The sequence below is a fragment of the Echiichthys vipera genome (genome assembly GCF_963691815.1).
Source record: "Echiichthys vipera genome assembly, chromosome: 17".
Lineage (NCBI taxonomy): Eukaryota > Metazoa > Chordata > Actinopteri > Perciformes > Trachinidae > Echiichthys > Echiichthys vipera.
The window spans coordinates 24088385-24111987 of NC_139842.1; the positions used below are offsets into that span (position 1 = coordinate 24088385).

Below are 23603 nucleotides of genomic sequence, written 5' to 3' on the forward strand. Positions count from 1 at the left end.
TATATCTGTGTCAGAACCATAAATATGTGCACGGTTTGCCATAGCTGTGTGGGGATTAAAAATCTTAAGATATTATATTATGATTGGTATTATCTCATTGCGGTGTAACATTAATATTAATTATCAATCAATCTCAATTTAGGTGAGTTTATATGCTTCAAACTGTTCATTTGACATGTATTAAGTCCAGTGTTACCACAGAAAAAGATTCTATTTGCGGTGGTAAGTGAGCGGGAAAGGGAGATCTTCAGTTAGACGTCCCGCTGTAGCAATTATAATTCACGCAGTGCAAACCACAGGTCAGACCTCAGATCCTTGACTGCCCCCACTCAGGTTAGACATATTGCTGCTGTTTGTGCTGCCTGAATCCTAGTAGACAGAGCCACTAAGGGCGCACTCACACTGTCCATCCGTACAGTGCCCCGTGCTTTAGGGTACTTGTCCCCCGCTCCCACTCCCCCCGCGGGCCAGGCCCATTTGTACTCACACTACCTGGGCCTCGGCGAATGCTTCTTGCTACCTATACGTCATCACGTCATCACGCCGTAACACGTCACACGCATTGATGACATCATCGAGTTTTTGTGCGTCTTGTCCGACTGTTTTTGAATAATTTCATCCGACCAAATCGGCAGTAAACACTCCACCTCCGCATCACACCAACGTGAACCTTTCGCCGCCATTGTTTTAAATGTCAGCGCATGGTCAGTCCTTTTTTCGATGTCCGAACAGGCGCAAAAAACCCACCTCTCCCAAACGGCCCGTGGACGCCAGGCGTACCGTGCCTAGATGCAGTACGGTTGCACTCACACTAGTCAAAAGAACTAGACTTTACCCGTGAAACATGCTGGGGCACGGTACGGATGGACAGTGTGAGTGCGCCCTAAGTAACACCATCCGCCACCTTTGGCTTTCCTCCCCAGCAAAATCTTTGCTAGGTTGGTAGTTTCAAACTGTCAGCTCCATTACGCTCCATCTCCACTATTGGATTTGCTGGAGCAGCTGGAGTCATGACAACGCCAAAGATGGAGATGGCCTGAGCCACCGGGAACCGCCCCCTGTGAGCTTCATTTTGGCTCTTCAGAAACATATGGCTGACGTAGAGACTAAGTCGTTATTTTAAACAGTCTATGTTGTAACGTAATTTCTTTTTAACCCCATACACCCAGATTAGTAGTACTCCCCAACACCTTTAAACAGACTGTGGTGTAAAATTGGTGATTTTCCCCTTTAAATGACCATCCTCATCAGATCTTACCTCTACACTGAGCTGGAGGAAAAATCAGAAGATGACAGTGGATTCCAGACGCTGTGGCCGTCATGAGTGTGGTTTGTTAAATGAATTTCTCCTCCAAGTGATACTGGACGTGCCCCTTCAAAAGATTTGATACTGTATAATTATAAACTGAAGTCCCTTTACAGTGTCTCCACACAACAACAGATGGAAAATACCATCAGCTACTGTATAACGAATAGCTCATCATGTTTAATGTGTAACCTGCAAGATCATCATTTATTTCATTTTTTCAAAATGTGTGAGAAGGTGTGAGAATGTGTGATCTGCACCAACCCCCGCCCAACAGTGACTACAGGCCAGGTAAAGAGGCAGCTGGAAAGACTGCATCAGTGAAAGCCTGCAGGCCGTGATGGTATCCCACCCAGGATCCTGAAGACCTGCGGCAGTCAGCTGTCGCCTGTACTTGGACATCTGTACAACCTGAGCCTGAGTCAGGAGAAAGTCCCATTGCTGTGGAAGACCTCTTGCTTGTTCCCAGTCTGCAAGAAGTCGCGGCCATCCGAGGACAAAGGTGAGGATGTTTCTGGAGCCTTTGCAGTTTGCCTATCAGCCCCGTTTAGGAGTGGATGATGCAGTCATCTACCTGCACCATGTAAACACCTAAGCCTGGGTAAAAGCGGAGTTCTCATACCCCGGTTAACAGACCTAGAGAACTTCTTTAGTACCCCGATTATTTGTGCATGTAAACAGCCTTCCCGGGTTACTAGTGTGTTAAGCGTTTACCTATGCTCCTTGGGTTATAACTCCCCCTCCCCATTCTGCGGCAACGGCGCCGAAAACAACATGAAAAAAACTAGAACAAATAGAGCTTTACCTTTAAACTTTGCCACGGAAAGAAACATCACTACCAAGAAGACCTGTTTCGGTTGTAATTCTGTCCAAAAGTTGCCCCCCCCCCCCCCCCCCCGCTTGGAGGGGGGGGGGGGGGGGACCGGGAAAAGGGGAACCCGGGAAAAAAAGGGTGAGTACAGGACACTGGAAGGCAACTTTGTAGTGTAGTCCGAACAGAATCACCTGAGGCTGAATGTCAACAACCGGAGACCGGAGAAATGGTGATCAACTTCGGCAGGAAGAAGATGATGCCTGTGGTGGTGGAGATGGAGGACTACAAATACTTGGAGTGGTGATCGACAACAGACTGGACTGGAAATCTAACACCGAGGCTGTGTACAAGAAGGGGATGAGCAGACTCTATTTCCTGAGGAAGCCGAGATCCTTCAACGTGTGCAGCAAGATGTTGGAGATCTTCTACCAGTTGGTTGTTTATTATTTGTTATTTCCTTTGCTGCTGTGTGTTGGGGCAGCAGCATCAGAGCCATCAACAATGTCGATAAGTAGACTAATCGTTCTAAATGACTTCCACTGGTCGACCAAGAAAATCCTTGGTAGCTCTAGTTACTGTGTGTAATGCTACTGCTGCACTGCGATTTCCCAGCTTGGGATCAATAAAGTATTACTGTAAGTATAAACTATCTCACTATATATATATCTTTAACTGGTGGTTGTTATGATGTTTTCAGTGTCCAGTAGGAAGTGCTTCATGTAGTTTGCCCGACTCTGGATAAGTAGCCGAAAATCCCCAAATTCCCCCAAACCCAAATTACCCCACTGAAAGAAAGCTTCCATGGACTGGGTGTGAATTTCTACTATGTTACTTGTACATTAATCACTGATCAACATTAGCAAAACAGATATAAATGGATGTGATGATGATAATTACTTTAATTTTGTCCATCGCATGACTTCAGATTTTGGATGATAACATATTTTGTAATCATAAATTGACAATAGGAGGCTTATCTCATTACCTGTATAGTAATAGATGCACCACAGCCCCCCCATCAGGCTGACACCCATCACGAAGGCAGCAAAGACAATGCCGACCACGGGCCCTGTCTGCATCACAGAGCCTAGACACAGTGTTCATGAGGGAGTGTGACAGAAGGTTAAATAGTCTCTCAGTCACTTCGAATAATGTCCAAAGAAATGATACTCACTACTGGGCTCTGGGTCTGGCCTGGCCACTGGGGAGACACTCAGCCTCTTGGTCCTTTGGCCGACAGGGGGCCCCAGCAGTTTGGGTGCCAGTGAACTAATAGCCTGGGTAACCACCATGGGCCTGGAGAGGTTTCTGATCTCACACTAAGATGGGAGTACAGGAAAAGGCATGTTCGTTAGTAATGCTGTTCTCATCCTGCAGTGCTGTGAGGGAACGTGAGTGCAGTCCTTTTTCATACTGCACAGCATTTTCTACCTATGATATAAAATGAAACAAATTTCTCCAAGTCTGTCAGACATTGAATAGTGACCATTTTCCAGTTACATTAAAGTTGTACTCCGTAAGATTTCCATCTATCTAATTTCCTTTTAAAGAGTGAGTTAAAACAATGGTGATTGATCATTTGACCCACTAATAAAAGCACTTGTTGCCTTTTTGCTGAGTATTCCAATATCAGTGTCTGTGGAGACATTCCCTCCATGGATGTAAATAGGCCGCCATGTTAGTGACGCTGTTGACGTTGGTTGGTCTGTCGGCCCAGATGAGTCACCAACGGTTATGCTGCGTTTACTTGTTATCGGAAATCAGAAATTCCAACTGCTGAGTCAGGCTTGGAGTAAGGGCAGAAATGTAATAGCAACACTGTATTTAAGAGGGTAACATTTAGGGAATGGACTGGAAGTAGAGACGTGAATGTGTTCAAATAAAGTTTACAAAAGAGCAAAAAAAAAATACAATTGACAACACACAAAGTGACCATGAACGTGACAAGATGGAGGCTCTGAACGAACAGGCTCACCTGCAGTTACATCTTACCGCTAAAGGGGCTGCTAGAAGTAACATATCTCAATTCTTATGGAGTACAACTTTAGGCAATAATTTGGGCAAATATGATTATTCGTATTCTTGCTGAGAGTTTGATACAAAGATCGATACTTACATGTCTGAATGGTTACCATGAAGCTACTGCTAGCAGCCGCTTAGCTTAGCACAAAAGCAGGAAACAGCTAGTCTGGCTTTGCCCAAAGGTAACAAATACATGTACCATCGCTGCTGAAGTCTTGTCTTTTTTCCCCGTAAGACTAGCAGGCAACTTACATGGAGTACACTGTGTATCCTATGTACTCGCTTGTTTAGTGTGTTCATTTCAACAGGGTAGTGTTGTATTGCTTCTTCTCAGTCTTAACTTACATTTGTATAGTTAACTGTTGGCTGCATCTTACTCACCCTCCATTTTCACCAGTTTGAAAATATGTTGGTGGTTCCATAGCTTCTGATACATAGCAAAGATGGCGACTTTTGAGGGTGAGTAGTGTCCAGCGTTCCACACTCCACCTTCTGACCGTTATGGGTGATTTGTGAGACTTGTCGTGCACTGCATTTTCACCGACTTTGTCAGTGTGAATGCACGATGCACTCAAAATAGTAGGTATTGGTCTGGAAGGAAGTGATTTGGGACACAACATCTTTCTTGGCAGTGAATTCCCGAAGCCTTAGCTTGTGTAGTAAGGGAAATATCTGATTTGAGACTGAGAGGTTAGGTCTACAGAGCTCTCAAGTTTTGAAGACAGGCAAGAGTGACATTTTCCTGTATTGCATGTGTGACACTTGAGAGGTCTGGGTCTGCTATCCACAGTCAAAAACAGAACAAGAAAGGCTGGTACCAAAAGTGAGCCGAGACAAACGGAGCCGTACCACGCAGTGGAAACACAGCATTAGTTACCTTTAGACAGAGCCAGGCTATGTTTTCAGTCTTTATGCTAAGCTAAGGTAACAAACTACTGGCTCTAGCTTATATTTAGCATGTGGTATCTTTTCCCTTAATGCTTTTGACTGAATGCTTTATTCTGCACCTGTTTGGGGCCATGAAATATATTTGAAGTGTTTAAATAGTTTCTGTACCTGATGGCTGGGTGATCTAGATACAAGTGGAGGGATATGTACGCCGCTCTCACAGTCATTCTTTACTGTTTCCTTCTTGGGTTTCCCTCTGTCCGAGCCAGAGATACACAGGAGCAGACTGCAGTGGAGGAACTGCAAGGAGTTATTATAAACTGGTCGCATGATGAAACTAAATCTCAGGGGCTGGATCTCCCCCTCCTCTTCCTTATTTGTGCTACTCTTTTCCATGCTAGTTGGTGCTCCTCTCCCTTTTCTTTCAACTTTGTGTGGTAGTGGGACATCTCCATCTCTGCCTTTTTCCAGTCCATCTATCTCTTCCTTTTCCTCTTGCAGTTCACCATCACCTTCGTCCTCTTCCCCCTCTTCATCTTTTGTCCTTGCAGTAAGGGTCAGTGAAGGGTCTGAAGAACAGCCGTCCCTTATTACAGTCCAGAAAAGAGACTTTTTGGGGTCTGACAGAGGAGAGACCACACATGACCTCACCTCAACAACATCGATGAAGGTTCCTTTGGCTGAAATCTGCAGTAGGACAGATAACAAAAACATTGATGAAGAAGTCACTGTAGTTGAATGATGTTTGAGTGAGTGCTTAGCATATCTCATACACATCATTTGCTGTGAGCAAGATGTCTATTAGAGTTTAGAATAATTAAAAAATCAATACAAATGTAGTTCTTGACTCCAAAGAATTGGGTGTTGACAGCATGCATCAAATAAGCACAGAACATATACACCACACACACACACACACACACACATACACACACACACACACACACACACACACACACACACACACACACACACACACACACACACACACACACACACACACACACACACACACACACACACACACACACACACACACACACACACACACACACACACACACACACACACACACACACACACACACACAGACCTCAACATAGACACGGTGGTTGGCAGTTATGACACAGGGGCCGATCCGTCTCTGCTCGTAGCTCTCGGTGACAAAGAGCTTCAAAATAAGGACAGGCCCAGATAGGTGTCTGGGTGTCGGTAGGGGGCTCAGTCCTTGATGAGGCTCTGGACCCTTGGGTGTCCAGGGTACTAGCCCTGCCTCATCACCATCTGCGGCCGTTGGGGCTGCAGTAAAACAGCTGAACTGAGAGGAGAAACAGGAGATTAAAAATATTTGATGAACGAGGGAAAATATTTGTATTTGTACCCAAATGAAGAAATATTTAGTTATCTCACATGTATAGTAATTGGACTTTTGGACTTCATTTCTGTGTCAGTGAGTTTCAGAATGGTCTGAGGGTTGTCTCTCCATAGTAACACCTGTCCACAGAGGAGGCACAAGAGAGACAGTGTGATATACTGCTACTTTGTATGCCCTGTGTTCTACATTGGTGCTCACCCTAACGACCACAAGGTATACTCATTAAGGACCAACAGAAGATTACAGAGTCAAAGTAACATCCTCACCCACAAAAAGGATGACTGTTGATTGTGCAAGCAGTTTAAAACAAACTATATTTACGCTTGCTGTCTATTGGCGACCTCTAATGGCCATGGTCATTATTACAGGAGCAAACAAGGAAGTAGGGTAACGTAGCTATAGGAGCCCAAAGCTCTGCATAGTGAGGTAGGTGGGTGGTGGTGGATGGGTCAAACCAACACAGGACTTAGACACAGGAGACCAGAGTGTGCATGTGAAAACAAATGTTTGAGGCAATCGACCCTATTGTATCGTTTCAGTATAAAAAAGGAAGAAGAAGCTCTCTCTCTCTTTCTGTCTCTCTCTCTCTCTGTCTCTCTGTCTCTCTGTCTCTCTGTCTCTCTCTCTCTCTCTCTCTCTCTCTCTCTCTCTCTCTCTCTCTCTCTCTCTCTCTCTCTCTCTCTCTCTCTCTCTCTCTCTCTCTCTCTCTCTCTCTCTCTCTCTCTCTCTCTCTCTCTCTCTCTCTCTCTCTCTCTCTCCCTCTCTGTGCCTCTTTTGTTTGTCTCTATTTTTAAAAAATCATTCATTATCTTCCCTCCTTCCACTTCTCTCCCCCTTAGCCGCGATTTTCTCTCACTTAATTGTGTGTGTGTGTGAGTGCAACATCCCATTTTTAGGCTTTCAGTCAGAACTGTTCTGGTCATGATGACCTGAGTCAGAACTTCCACTTACCACAATTTTAAGTGAACATTATGTGCCTTGTGTTTTTGGCTCTACCACTGCCTGATAAACTGACCTTAAAGTGTAATCATCCCATGGTTTTTTTCAGCACTTACACGCATCCTTCCTTTTGGATTGTATTTGGTAATTGACTTGAATGGACTTGCCTACAAGATGAGCTCCGGGTTTGCAATTGCCTTGTTGGTGCTTTGTTTTCTGTGTAGTAGTGTTAGCCACGTACAGCTGTTAGCGACTGTTAGCAACTCTCCCGGATTTCTCCGTTAATAGTTGTTACATGAAAAAAACTGTCTCAATGGCTTATTTGATGTATGTAAGTGCTGAAAAAGTCCACGGGATGATTTTACGCCGGAATTACACTTTTACACTACTTTGAATTCAGACTTGCTCCCGTCTGTGCCCTAAAAGCTTCACGTATTCTGCTGTTTTCTCCTTCTCAAACAACATTTCTAATTTTTCTGCCTCTGTTGGTTTGTGTAAATTACATGATACAATGATAACATGTAAAATATCAACTTGAGTGAAAAAAGAAAAAAAAGATAATATGATTTTTTTTGTTAAATAAACCTGTTCAATTTGGTACAACATACTTAAAGATAGCATTTTTTTCTACATCAATAAACCCTTTCTGTCCAAACTGCTTAGCTCACCATGTTTTTGTACTGCACCCCTCGAGGCTGTCCCAGCAGCAGACCCTCAGTCCCACAGGAAATGACTGGGAACACCAACAGGAAATGAGTCCCATTGGACTGAGCCTGGCATGTCGAGTCTCGTAGAGTCACGGCAGCCACTGGGAGAGACAAGCGCTGAAGGAGCGACATAACTTTGAAAATGAAACAATAATACTGGACCATTTTCAAAAATGTTGTTACATATATGGAACAAATAGGGTCCAGGATGAGACACTCCTCTTTAACCCTATTAGAACATCTTACTGTTAAGTTTTTTTGCAAGTTTAGAGTCATAATCTGTAAGATTTGAGATACCTTGTTTCTAGCAGCCTCTTTGGCGGTATGATGTAATTGCCTTGTATCGTGCCGTACTCTCATTATATAAATATCCAGATGGGAGACATGCATAACCTGACTCCGCCACAGGGATCGATTCTCATCGTATCAGCATATCCATCTGGGTACTCTGGTTTGGAGATCTTTTGGGAAGGGGCGAAGATACTGGTTGCTGATTGGATAAACCATCTGTCTATCACCAACATACGGGCCAAATCAACCAATCAGATCAACGAAGCGTATGACGTACTAACAGCGTGGAGGCAAAGCTCAGAAAGTAGACAACATGTGGGTAAAGGATATTTGCCGTCGGTGTATCGCAAATTTATGGATAAAAGGCACAATTTCAGGTGCTTGATCCATATTCAACAGAAGGATCACAGAGAAAAAAGTGAGCACCACCAGCAAACCAACCGCTGCTGATTGACGTAAACAGCGTCACTAACAGAGCGCTGCATTTGAATTTTGCACGGGAATGTCGCCTTAGATACGGAAGTGTATATCTTGGCAAAGCAGCAAGTACAAGTGCTTTTATTAGTGGGTCATATGATCAATAACCATTGTTTTAATTCACTCTTTGATAGATAGGAACTTATTAGACAATTAACCGGAGGAAAACCTTATAGATTATAACTTTAGACAAATGTTCACCGTTATGTTGTGGTAGCTAGCTTCTCTCTTCATGAATTATTTACATCTAACACTACATCTAACTGAGGTATGAAGACCTGCAGGATGTGTTGGTCTACGGTCACGCTGAGGCGTCCGTCCTCACACTGCACCGTGAAACTCTCTTGGCCTCCTCCTGCTCTGCTTCCACTTTTGAGCCACTGCCCCAGCCTGTGACGTTCAGCCCAGGGAGGCCTCACAACCAGAGGGTTCATCACTGCAACCACGTCTGTGGTACAGACAGAGAGGAGACACGGAGACAGCCATGCAGAGACATTGAATAGTCACACTTAAACTTCAATACCCTCATTCAACATATATGATGGAAATATTTCATTTCTCATCCTCCAAAAGGGACACAGAACACCAAGCAAACAATTCTCCTATACATGAAGGGCGTTGGCAAATACTAAAGGGGGGATTTCAAAATAAAACTTAAACGTTCAGGTCACTCACACAGTGATGGAAACAAGAGACACACAGGGGTCCTGACCTGTCCAGCGCCCAGCCAGCTGGATCACAAAGCGATTGGCCAGGTCTGCCTCAGTGTATGAGGTCACCTTGGGGTAGCCCCTCTCACGGGCCCACACAAGAAGGTCAGATATGGTAGACAGGTCAGAGTTAAGTGTACTGGACAAGGTGAGGTCAGGCTCAGATGGGTAGGGTGGGGATACACTGTTGGAAGACTACGCAGAGAGAGAGAAGACAGATACGTCATAACAAGTACATAATCAAAGTACAATGAAGTAAAAGACAAGAATGAGATATTGCAACATGTAAAAAAACATAAATGTGACTCTTCAGGAGGTAATCCATCACATGATCTGCCTGTGACATAGCCTTGGGGTTTCTGTAGAGGTAAAGGTTTGTTTGGTCTCAATCTCAAACTCCATCAAGTGTCAGTTACAGTTTACTGCAGCCTTAACATTCAAATCTGGACAAGGTGGAGCTGAGGAGGGATGGGGAAGTGGCTTCCACCATAGCTGAACATGAAACATGAAAATAATACACCCATGGGGCATTTTGAGGGGTACAGAATGAAAGAATGGCTTTTCCATCTGAATTAACATTAAAAAAAATTTGATAGGTTTGACAATGACTTTCTGTCCCATTCTTTTTCCATGGTAGCAGCCAATAGCGTTGGACGTTGCTGGTTGCCAGGGTTGTCTGTTGTTGGGTGCAGCTACTGTAGGCTGGCACTGGGTGAAATGGAGTTTTCCAATCCTGCAGCTGTTTCGGAGCCTCAGTGAAGGGGGCGTTATTTGTCCGAGCAGCTGAGTGAGCGGGGACGGGCAAAAACCAGAGTCAATATAGGCCGAGCATTCACTCCATGGACTGAGAGAAAGGAGAGAAACACCATTCAACACACGCCCAAACGGATACGCTTCTCCTTGATTGCTAACATCACTTTCATCTTTACTGTGTTCTGCTCAACACCAACGGCTAACGGTAAGCTGGAGAACACAGAGGGAACCCACGCAGACATGGGGAGAATATGCAAACTCCACACAGAAGGGCTCCAGCCCGGATTCGAACCGGTAACCGTCTTGCTGTGAGGCGACAGTGCTAACCACCATACCTCCGTGCCGCCTACCTGGCAACCCGACTGCTGGAATTATTCGTTGTGGCAACTACGATCTTGAGACACTACATGGCCGTGTTCTGCTCATTCTCCATATTCAACCTTTAATATATAAGTATTTAGAGCAGCAGGATCGGCTGAGTGTATAAACGGGACTTTGACACCACCTATCCTCTTTAGTAAAGTAATTCTTCTTCTTCTTTACTGCGCAGACAATTTAAAAAACAACTCTCCATCAGGCAATAGCCATTTAAATCAGATGACAAATTGTGATCCAAAGAAGGGATGGGGCCCTTACATGAACAGAGATGTGACCATGGACACCATGAGCAATAATGGCCCAGTTGACTGGCACAGAGCTGCTGAGAATCAGCACAACCGTCTGGGTCCTTGTGTCGGCCACCGGGGGCACAAGAGTGACAACCACCTCGACTTGGAGAGATCTGAAGGTGACGGAGTGAGACAAGACTGAACTCTGTATGGCTGAACAACAAACATAAGATGCTATGGTAAGGACTTTCCGAGGCTGCATGTTCTCACCCACAGAGCCCTGAGCCTGCTGAATGGAGCTTGATCACATGGACTTCAGGGCTGATCCCACCTGCTAATGTGTCAGCGCAGCCCTGCACTTCCTGTGGCTGCAGCTCAGAGGTCATGTAGTTGTGAGAGAGGAACATGGACTGCAACTGGCACACAGCTGGCAGGGCTGGATCTGTAATATGGAGACAAAGCCAGAGGGTTTCACAAGACCTGAGCCTAGCATTCTGTGTATTACAGTATGTCAGGGGAGAGGGCAGATGAGAGAGAATGACATGAATTTTAACCTAGAGACTATCAAACCAGTGCACAGATGTTTAGGTTAAAGTAATAGTTGACATATTGGGAAATGTGTTTGTTTGCTGTCTTCTAGAGGGTTTGTTGGGGAGATTGATAGCGCCAAAATTGAAAAAATTCTTAAAAGGTCAAACTTCAGCTATATTCTTTATTTTCATTATATTCTTTTATTTGCACTGTCACTATAAATATTAGGAGTGTCACAAATCTCTAAATCCACGATTTAATTAGACTTTCCATTTTAAGGCCACGATTTGATGACATTTTTGATGACATTTTCTTTCTAATACTGACAACTATATGTATGATATCCCAGCCATATTTTTGGGGGATGTACCACACTAATAGCCTTTTGAGACCATCCTGATCTCTGAGCTTTATTGTATTTTACTCACGGATCAGTCTGGTAACATGCGGCAGAGAAAAGCTGGAGAAGTTTGCCAAGTGACCAAACCAATCAGCGTTGGTTTTGTTGCGAATTTAAGTGTGGACTGAACAGACAGAACCTGACGACCGTGGTAGAGAGGAGGATGCTGTCCAGGCTCTAGTCTATCCTGGACATTGTCTCCTACCCTCTCTATGACACACTGGCCCAGCAGGAGCACCTTCAGCAGAAGACTCCTCGCACCCAGATGCACCACAGAGCGCCACAGGTAATCTTTCCTGCCTGTGGTCATTAAACTATACAATGCATCCCTTGGAGAGTCTGTCACCTCCTCTCTGTGATTTAAACTCAACTATAGACAATCTGTTCTATTGCACATTAGTCTGGTATTTTCGATCTTGTTTATATTTCTTAAAAGTGTTTTAAAATATATGTTTTCATCAGTATAATATGTGTTGTCTGTATAGCTGGAGTTTCGTAGCAAAAAATAATTTTCCCTGGGATTATTAAAGTATTTCTGATTCTGATTCTGAATTGAAAGCTCATTTCAATGGTTTTAGAATTGAAATAGTGACACCGCTAATAAATATGCAGTAAACCTGACTGAAGACTGAATGCTTGTTCAACTGTCCCTTAAAATGATATATTGTATATATAATTTTAACTTCAGTAAAGGTGACATTAAAAAGGTTGATATTAATGTAACACTTTAATGTCTGGTTTCTGGGTGCCTTACCCTCTCCCAGTAGGACGTAGACTCGATTGCCGTGTGTTGTGTGTGTCAGAGAGGACAGGTTGCCATGGTGTTTCAGAGCCCAGCGGTGCAGCGCGTGTGGATGAAAAGGTAGCGAATGTATCATCTGGACATTCAAATGCAGGGTGTGTGACTGCACGCTGGAGTTCAAGGACACCTAGCAGATTAGGGCAATGAAGAACATGACATGGATGTAGCTTACAAACAGTGTACACATTATACTGCACATCATTTAAATGTGCACTCAATCAAACGAGAACTGATAGTGACACTGAGGAAGTCGTATGTGACTGACCTGCACCAACACTGGCAGGTAGGAGGGCAGTCTCTCCGCCTCCAGCCACCAGGTGACTGGGAGCTTGGAGCTGAGCAGAAGGTGGAGGGTTCTGAGAGGTGAGGGGGACGGAGACAAAGGCTTCAGCAACACCAACACCTGCAGTCAGAGGACAGGGGTGTGATGTGGTATAGTTACAAAGCCAGTCATCATGTTAGCAGAAGTAACTCAGTCCATGGGGATTAGGTTTGGGAAATGAGGAGAAGACCCTCTGGAAGTGTGTATGCGGATGGGAGAAAGTGACCAGATTCATTGGGTTGCGAATCCACCAGGGGAAGTGAAAGTGTAGGCAGAAGGACCAACAGCAACCTTGCACTACCCTGGCAGGTGAGACAAGAGGGACCAAAATCCAGGTAGAAAATCCACAGAGCCGATGGACCCAATGTTGCAGTAGGCAAAGACGGCACAGAGGAAGAAGGCCCACCACTGTAGGACTAGACCCAGTCGCCACCAACTCACACAGAACAGAGCCAAAAGCAGAGACCAAGAATCCAACTAAAAAGAGCAAACTCAAATGGCCAAAGTCAAGTGAGGCAGAGGCATGGCGTATGTTAGAAACAGATCTGGTCTAGAAACTGGGGGAAACATTGCAAGGAGGTGTGGATGCCAAGCTCAATCAGGTTTGGGACATCCTGTACCAGGATGGCAAGGACATGTTTGGCTAAGAGACCTCCAACCAGAAGACCAGTCAAAGAGAGAAGGGAAGGAGGGAAAAGGAGATTGACCATCTAGTGCAAAGGCGCAGGCAACTCCATAAGAACTGGAGGAAGGCAGCATAGGAAGGGAAAGAGGGCCTGAAAACCCTATGGGAGGAGGTCAGACAATCCTTATGAGAACCGCCTGGAAAAACTAATGCATTACATCTGAATGGCAAAGAGCAGTCTTCATTCCCAAGGAAGCGAACTCCAAAGACATCAGCCAGTTCAGGAACATCGCCCTGATGAATCTGGAAGGAAAAATCTTTTTCTTGATGCTGGCAAAAAGGATGACAACCTACTTGCTTGAAAACGGCTACATAGACACCAACTGCCAGAAAGCAGGAGTCCTAGGCTTCCCAGGGTGTGTCAAGCACTCCACAATGATCTGGAACCAGATCCAGATGGCAAAAAAGGAGCAGACGGACCTCCATGTCTTCTGGCTCGATCTAGCAAACGCATATGGATCAGTCCCACACCAGCTGATCAACTATGCCATAGAGTTCTTTCACATGCCTTCCTGCATCAAGACCATGGTTGCATCCTACTTAAACGACCTGCAGATGTGCTTTGCTCTCCAAGATTTCACTACCGGATGGCAACAGTTGGAGGTAGGCCTCGCTATGGGCTGTGCCATCTCTCCCATCTTGTTTGTGGCAGTATTCTTTTCTGAGCAACCCATAAAAAGCCTTGGGAGGCACTACATGGCAGAACTTTTGGACAAACAGATGGGGAGAACCGTGTTAAAACAGCTCTAAGACGGCCTGGCAAAGAATGACCAAAGCCAACTCCCAGGTAAGTACAACGTCTGGTGCTACCAGTTCATACTCCACAGAAGAGTGATATGACCCCTGAAAATGAGTGAAATCCCCTCATCCACCACAAGTAAGATGGATGGAAAGGCATACTCATTCATCAGAAAGTGGTTGGGGCTGCCACGATGCCTCTCTGAAACGGGCCTGTTCGAAAGGGACACCCTCCAACTTCCGCTCCAATCCATCAGTTTGGGCAACAAGCAGGAAAAGACCAGGCTCATTCTCGAGTTAAGAGAGTCCACCGACCAGGCTGTAAGGAAAGCCCGGAAGTGGGATGCCCAAACTGAGGTCGACAGAGCCATCAGTCGCCTGCAACATCAAGAGATTGTTGGAAGAGTCCAGGCAGGAAGAGCAGGCCTAAGGTGGGGAGAAGCGACACGGTTCTGGTCCAAGGCCAACTGCAAAGAGAGGAAGGAGATGGTGATGGCGGAGGTGACAAGGTTGTAGGAAGAGTGCTATAAGATCAAGGCCGTGCCGCAGGGCTGACAAGGAAGCTGGACAACCTGGGATGGCAACCGAAACGTCAGTTGGACAGACCTTTGGAAGATCCCGCAGGCAAGGCTCAGCTTCCTTATTTGTGCAACATATGACAAGCTTCCCTGTCCTTGGAAACTTCACCAGTGGTTTGGGAACAAGGAATGATGCACACTCTGCAACACCCCTAATGCAAACCTCCAGTGCTCTCCAAGGGATACTACAGGGGGTGCCATGACCAGGTCCTGAAGAAGCTAGCAGAGGTGTTTGAGGGCCATCGACAGGGCAGCAGAGGGGTAACACCTGCAGAGAACCACAGTCTCTAAGTCAAAATCCCTGCTCCTCATTAAGCTCACGGTACCATCGGAGGAGGGTGTCGAGGCCGCCTACAAACAAAAAAAGGCCAAGTTCTCAGAGTTGGCTGCTGAGTGCCAGAGACTAGCTTGAAGACCATCATCTATCCAGTGGAAGTTCTGAGGGACGCAGGAGTGACAGGAGGGATCCCGAAGAAGGCAACCAGAGGTGGCAGAAGAGGCTGAAAAAGAAAGCTTTTGGCTCTGGTTAGGGAGGAAGGACAAGTGCTGGGGAACAAACAACTAGACCCTGTCACCGCTCCGCCACCAGGAGACCTTTCAGGATTAACGTTGGTGATTGGTGCTAATTCATGGCAGAATTCATACATACTGTACATATTTTTTTCCAAAGGTACCAGACATCAGTTTTACCAACAATCTAGGTCTAGGAGATGAGTTGTGATCATAAAACATTAGATTTGGTGCAAAAAAATTGGAAAACAGAAAAAAAGACACTGCTACAAGACTGTGGGGAGACCGGGGATTTCTGTTTGTATCCTGGAGCTCTTTAAGCCAGTGTGTGTGTGTGTGTGTGTGTGTGTGTGTGTGTGTGTGTGTGTGTGTGTGTGTGTGTGTATGTGTGTGTGCGTGTGTGCGTGTGTGCGTGTGTGTGTGTGTGTGTGTGTGTGTGTGTGCCAAGTACTGTATGTAAGTCAATGTCAATGAGTTTTCTGGCTCACCAGGGGCCTCATTTATAAAACTTTGGATAGGATTCACGTCAAAAGGTGGCGTACAGACAAAAACATAGGCTGTGTATGCGCACAAATATATTGGGTTTTATAAAACAGCATGCACACCCACATCCTACGCAGATTTCCCATTATCAAATCACAATCAACTCAAAATGCGGCACAGCTTTGGCGGCTTCATGTCACGCCCATAGATGCCTAAATAGTAAATACAACACCCCAAATTAATATTCATTCATACCGACATCATGCCACACACAGAGAGGAAAACAAAAAGATATAATAAATGTGGAGTTGGTGTTCTTGTTGGAGAGATTGAAAAAAAAAAAGAAAAAAGGAAAAACATGTTGTTAGGAGGGCACAGTGCGGGCATTAGGCTACTTAAGACAAAACAGCCGTAGAGTGGCAACCTGCTGCGAACACAGATAATGCAGCGTCAGAAGGTTGAACTGTGGCCGAAACCAGAAAGAGATAAATGAAAGCATTTTCATTCTCACTCAGTGCTCTTATAGCAACACGAGTGCAGTCAACAGCACCTATTACATTTGGAAAAACAGGAAATTGCCGCAAGTTGCCTATTTTTATTTCCCTGTTCTGAGATATCCAAATGAACCATTTCATATCAAACCATTTGATTTGATTGATCTAAAAAGCTACAGGTGTGGGAATTAATATAATCTAATTTTAAAAACAAACACATTGAAAACAAACAAAAAAATGAACCAAAGCGATTAAAAATAAAGAGTGTAAAAAACACTAATATATGATAACCAGCTGTGCTCTTATCTGCCAGACGGAGGCATCGACAGCATCTCTGTGTAAGCATGTGTTGTCCTGTTCACCATATTATTCATGAGAATAAACTCCATAACATGCAAGTATTGTTTAACAACAACAAAACATATTTTGAGTTAAGAGGGATTTTTTCAAAGATTGAATTCATGATCCTGCATCATGTTGTATTTGTTTTCTTCCACTGCAGAGAGAATCCATTAAACAGCTGTTTGCGTTTTGGCTTTTGTGAATTCTTCATATGATTAATGAGAGGTAATATTTCAATTCATTTTACAGAAAGGTCTCAGTCTCACACTTTCTTGTGTTTCAACCTTCTGCTGTCAGTGTCACCGTTTCTCATGCCCTCTAGGAGCCAAAACATGTGTTAAAGTGCCCTCTAGAAGCCAAAACATGTTCCAAAGTGTCCTCTAGAACCCAAAAAATTTGCTGAAGTTCCCTCTAGGAGCCAAATCTCGTGCTAAAGTTCCCTCTAGAAGCCAAAACATGTGCCAAAGTGTCCTCTCGGAGCCAAAACATGTGCTAAAGTGCCATCTAGGCGCCAAAACATGTGCTAAAGTTCCCTGTAGAAGCCAAAATGTGTGCTAAAGTTCCCTCTAGGAGCCAAAACATGTGCTAAAGTGCCCTCTAGGAGCCAAAACGTGTGCTAAAGTGCCCTAATGGAGCCAAATCTCGTGCTAAAGTGCCCTCTAGGAGCCAAAACGTGTGCTAAAGTGCCCTCTAGGAGCCAAAACGTGTGCTAAATTTCTCTAACGGAGCCAAATCTTGTGCTAAAGTGCCCTCTAGGAGCCAAAACATGTGCTAAAGTGCCCTCTTCAGTGGCGAGAACGTGCTTGATGTGCCCTTCCTTTTCGCCCCTGCCCTTCAAAAAGTATTTGCACACCACTGATTTAACTAATGTGGGTAGGGTTAAGAATAGCCTATTGGTTTTTGGTACTGGGAAGTGCAGAGGAATTCATAATAACACATAGCAATATAGGCTGACCCAAAATAATAAGAGAACTAAGGAGCTGAACAGAGAAATGAGCTGGTTAAAGATAAATATAGGAGTTAAAATGTATTTGATGAACTTATTAATGTTCTAAATATTATTCTTGGTGATCAAAGGACAAGTATAAAGCTTTAACTCTATATTTCTTCCTGCACTTAGCTCATTACCTTGTTTTCAGGGCTGTTAGTCACTCTCCCCACTGCGATGACATGAGTTTCCTTGTCCCCACGTTCTCTGGCAGCACAGCCCGGACCAGCCTCAAACCTCTCCAGCAGACCCTGGACAGGGTGTTGTGCCCCCACTGGTTGTGAGCATTGCACCACCACACTTTGAACTTAGGAGGAACAGCACAAGTATGACCAATATTTTCAAAACAAAATAACAGGAAATATGCTATGCAATGCTTCTTCATGCAGGCACACTGCTGTTTGCTGAGCCAGGTCCCAACGCGTCCTCGGTGTTCTGCCTTCTTTCACTGTATCGCTCACACAGTCTGATGTGTGCATGCTGAGTTTAAAACCCTGCCGGAGGGGACTGGAACATTTTCCAGAAGAAACTAACATTTTTTTACATTCAATCTGACATCTAAAATAAGAACGTTTGTCGTGTCTTCACAGCACTTTCATAATCATTTTTGTTGGTCTAAAGTCTTAAAGATAAAAGTCCTGCTGATGTTCTTACCTGCCGTCCTCTTCCAGAGCAGGAGACAGAAAACAATCCATGCAAGCCGTGACAGTGAAGGCATAATGAACATTTTACTACTACACTGACTTATTGTGATGACTCCTCTTCCAATATCCTAGTAAACAGAAACAGGCAATAAGACATCACATCTGAAGTGATACATCAGTCTGTACACAGTCACTGATTCAACTGAGATATCACCATAATCAGGTCTGACAGAGCATACAGCAGTAAAATAGTCTCACCATGAGAGGTGCAACAATTAGCTTATTCATCAATTAGTTGATCAACAGAAACAGAAACGGCAACAGTTCTGTCATCAATTGATCATTTCAGTAATTTTCCATGGAAACTTCTCTTCTCAAATGTGTGAGTGTGAAGCTCTCGTAAACTGAATATAGGGTTTGGACTAATGGTCTAATTAAACATGCCATTTCAAACATCTCCTTGAGCTATTATTGGAAATCAATTATTTTCTGACATTTCATGGACAAACTGATGAGTCAATTAATGGAGAAAGATCATTGTCAGATTCATCCATAATGACAATAAATGTTAGTTACATACTCATTCATCACGCTTTCTTTAACCAATCCTGGTTTCTATGGAAAGTCGTTTACACCTGAAAACAAGTGTTTACTTACTCATAATAATCAGTCAGAATTATTAGATAAAAAAGTATAAATTAATAAAAATAAATGTTTTATTTTGTCACAAATTTGAGACATTCTGAAACAGTAAGTCAGAATTATGAGGTAAAAAGCAAAAACAATTAGTAAGTTGGGACTAGTGAAGGAGATATTAAATTAAAATGATGACAAAGTAAATCAAAATTACGAGATTAAAAGTAAAATGTCTGATTTGCTATCTCGTAATTTTGACTTACCACCATCATTTACATTTTGATTCTTTATCATTTAAATGTTCATGTTGTTTTCTTTCACTGCAGAATTGGGCTCCCACACTTTATGCATTTGCTGTTTTCTCTTTTTACATCATTTTCCCTAAATGTACACAGTGGTGTAGTGGAGGGTATATGCACACCTCTTATCCTGGCTGTTTACAGTATACCCACCTATCAGTCATTCAGACATTGGAACATATACATATAGTATCTTTTATTTCAAAATAAGTGTCAATAGTTGTGCTGGACATATTATTATTATTGCATGACACAATAATTAAAAAATGGAAGTTTACCCACTCCCTTCATGGTTCCATACTCATCTACCTATAGCAGCACCCCCACCTCATCAGCTACCACTACACCGCAGAACGTACATGAATATCAGAGTATGAATTTCAAAAAGGAAAAAATGAGCACAATGTTGTGAGCTTTCTGAGAATCCAACAAGAAATACATTAAAGAGCAGTTTAAGTAATCAGGGCTCTGCAAATGTCTAATTTATCATTCCATGGTAGATCCCTAAATATTAAGTATTATATATTGTCCTATATTCACACAGTAGTACAATTAAGCAGTGTCAGGCTGACTAAAATAACTGGACGGAATATTTAGAAGTATCGATCTTCAATAAATAAGGTGCATAAGGTAGAAAAAAGACAAATAAATAACTTACAGGTTTGTGATATTGTGATCCATGTGTGAGGATTTAAAAGGCAGCTTGTGATCGCTTCTTGTTGTTGTGTCTAAACTTCCCAAGTGTCCTAAAACTTTTTGGAAACCTGAGGAGAAGTGGCGGACTCACCTGCAGCTGCACGGACGGACGGACAGGCCAACACAGTCTGTGTTGGACAGGCGGACTGCTGCTCCAGCTGCTGCGGGCTTCAGTGTGAGCGCTCAGGGCTGGACTCGCAGCTCAACACGCCCCCCTCATCTCATCAACACGCAACCTCGCAGTCACACGCACGCTCCACATCTCGAACCCCGCAAGAATACTCGCCTCTCAGCTGCGTGTCGCGTCAGGCGGCTCTCTCAGGCCGAGGTGCGACTCCTGAGAAATATTTCTCAGTGGAAATTCATTTTACACACCGAGTGGGACCGAAGGGGGAGGCAGTTGTAAGGACACAATTAAAGGGGTTAATGGGAGGGACTGCGGGGTGGTGTGACGAGTGGAGAGAGAGATGGCGAGATGGAGAGGAATAAAAGGCTTTGGAAACGTCTCCAAACACGGATGGCGACAGGAAGGAGGGGTGGACGGGCGGAGGAGGAGAAGGGGGTTTGACTGGCAGGTGAAATGTTTGGCAGGGGCAATAAACACATGATTTCTTTAACCCTCTGAGACATTAATGACATGGGTGATGTTTTCCATATTTCTGCCTTGGAGTTGAAATGCTGCATTCCCCCTCCTTTCTCCGTGGATCATGTTTAAAGGGGCACTCCACTGATATTTAAGGGGGCCTATTTCAGGTTAATACTTATATTTTGGGTATTAGAACATGTTTACATGTGTTGTGTTCAAAAAACACTAAGTTCAAAAAACCTTTCCTCATGGCTGTCTCTGTCTGAGGCCCTGTTTACACGTACATGATTTTTTTTTTTTAAAAACGGAGACATTTCCCTGCTTTTGTGCCTTTGTTTACACGCAAACAGAGAATTCACCCCTGAAAACGATTCTTTCTTAAACCTCCGGGCAGGGTGGAGATTTTGAAAAACTCTGGTTGCACATTTACATGTAAAGAGAGAAAATCTGAGTTTTCGGCAGCCGATGCGCCGGAACTTGTACCTGCGTCATAGGCATGACCTATGTTTCATTTGGCTGTGGTGATCATGGATCATTGGCTAATGTGGGCTTGAGCTTCTCTTGACATACTCCTGACGGCATATAAACGGTGTATAAACAAAACATTTTCTTAAAACAGACAGATGTGCACAATTTTATTTTTGAAAACAGAGACGGCCAAATGTCTGTTTATGAAAATAACCGGCCACATTTAAACGAAGCCAGAGTCCGAGCAGCACCTGGTTCTGAGAAAAGAAGTTAACACTGAAGTACCAAAAACTGCAGTTCATTGAGTGTGCACTTGAGGCTGACTACAAAACAGAGGAAATCCCAATGAGACCAGTGTTAAAATAACTTTACACATAACACTTTGGGTCCATCTATAGTTAATTTCACTATTCATGACAACTGTATGGGGTTGATTTTCATTATAACTCACCCATTTAAATTACATTACAGCTTAAAGTTCAGCATAATTAAGGGTATGGATGCGCTCACTCGCTAATGTTAGCTGCCTTGACTCTCGGCCGTGTTTGTGCTGTTGGTATCAGAGAGACTTAACTGACTCGCTGGGCGCATGTCTTAGTGCTTTTTGGCTTCTAGCTAAGCCTAGCTTGTAAACCTTTGCTAGCTTGGTAACTTCAAACTGGGCTTCTTCAGTCGGTCTCAGCTCCACCATACTACACCTGTTTACCCATTTTTGGATTAGCTGGGAGAAGGGGTGTAGAAAGTTACTTTTGGGTTGGTATGAGTCAAGGATCACACCGAATGTTCATATCCAACTAATCACTGTGGCAATGAAAATTTACTCAAGGAACAAAAAGCTTTTTTTTTCTACACATGTATTTGGGATTTGGTCTTTAGATGCGATCTGAACGTGTGGTGTTATGTTTGCATAGTGTTTGCATTGTGTTTGGTGTTGACACTTGTGGTGGGGTAAAACTCTCCACAGCAGGTGGGCTTGCGTGAAGAAAGTCTGGGTCATCCAGGCGCTGTAGTGGTGGTGGCTCTGCAATTGGAAGGATGTAACAGCGATTTCTCCTTGAGGTTCTCCCACCCACCTGGACCATGTAGGTCCGTGGCTCCCTGATCATCTCCTTCACAGTTCCAATTTTGTCGTAGTCTTTCGCCATCTGCATGCGAACCACTTGTCTCAGTGGCTGCAGTTGGTGGCTCGACTTGTCGTAGAGTGAGTCGTTTGGTGAGGAGTTTGGTGGTGACTCACTTGACGTTTCTTGTCGGAGGCTCCAACTCCACAAACTCTCTTCGTGAGCCAGTTTGACTGGGGAATCTCAGGGTTACTCGTTTTATGAGTAAAATCCCATTGCTTGGCAAAGTCCTTGAAGTGCTGACTGGTGTATTGTCCAGCATTATCATTGAGGGTGTGTGGTGTGCCATGCACTAAAAAATGTCTTTTCAAATTGGAGATGACTGCCGATAAGGTCAAATCTCAGAGGTGGTCAATTTAGAACCAGCCAGAATACGAATCCGCGAGAACTTGATTATGCTTGCCATGCCACTCCAGAATATCTTCGGCCACTGTTGACTAAGGCAGGTCTGGAACAGGGTGGAGTTGGAGCAGCTCGTTTTTCTGATCTGACTTTGTGCTATAACATACTGCACATGGGTCTAAAACACTGCACTTCTAGCTCTATGCTTAGTCGCCTCAATACCTGGGTGGCCTTTGTACACAATTTTGATTTACTCTTTGTGCAGGGAACAAGGGATGACTGCTTCATGGCCTTTCATTATGATCCCATCCTCCACTGTCACTTTATCCCTGTATGGAAAGAAGTGGCTAAAAGCTGGCTGGACCTGGATTTATTTAGTGGGCCCATGACTGAATGAAAGTTTGTAGCATCCTCTGCTGTGTATTTCCAGAGTTCCTCCTCTGTGGTGCTTTTGAGCTGGGAGCCCTGAAGAGAGTGTCTGCCAAATATATACTTTTCCTTGTTTCAGACCAGACCTCATGTCGTAGCTTTGCAGGCGAAGCAGCATCCTCTGGAGTCAGGTAGGAGGAACATGGATGGGCTTTTTCCTGATGGCGCGAGGAAAAGCGTGAGGAAAAGGGGCAGAGGCGGTGGTATTCACCAGCTCGCTGTATTCCCCTGCCAACCATCATGCTTGCCAATGTCCAATCCCTCCGCAATAGGGTGGATGAGCTCCAAGCTAATGTCAAGTTTCTGGAGGAGTATAGAGGTGCTTACCTCCTCGGGATTACAGAAACCTGGCTCAAGGATTATGATTTACAGTCCGACTTGAGGATTGACTGCTTTGGAGAGCCCTTTCGCCTGGATAGAGACCCTACAGTGATGGGCAAGTTACTTGGGGGTGGCCTGGCTCTCTATGTCAATCAGAACTGGTGTAGAAACGTGATTGTCAGGGATAGTCTTTGTGCCCCGGACATTGAACTCTGTTTTGCTTAGTTTAAGAGCACCGTGTTAGAGCCGAACAGCACAGTGGACAGCATGTCGACAAGGAGAGGGTCCAGTGAGTGTT

General features: G+C 44.3%; 1 protein-coding gene across 1 annotated transcript; it reads right to left on the reverse strand.

The window, feature by feature from the left end:
* Positions 1-1586: 1586 nt before the first annotated feature.
* Positions 1587-22237, reverse strand: engl (endoglin, like; the record flags this gene model as incomplete). Its single annotated transcript, XM_083931793.1, has 16 exons — positions 1587-1723; positions 3106-3207; positions 3295-3439; positions 5199-5717; positions 6124-6348; positions 6441-6524; positions 8013-8168; positions 9098-9267; positions 9532-9724; positions 10919-11063; positions 11161-11332; positions 12576-12750; positions 12889-13026; positions 17904-18070; positions 18418-18535; positions 22166-22237. 16 exons carry the CDS (start codon positions 22235-22237, stop codon positions 1587-1589), a joined length of 2718 nt encoding a protein of 905 aa, XP_083787919.1.
* Positions 22238-23603: the final 1366 nt, after the last annotated feature.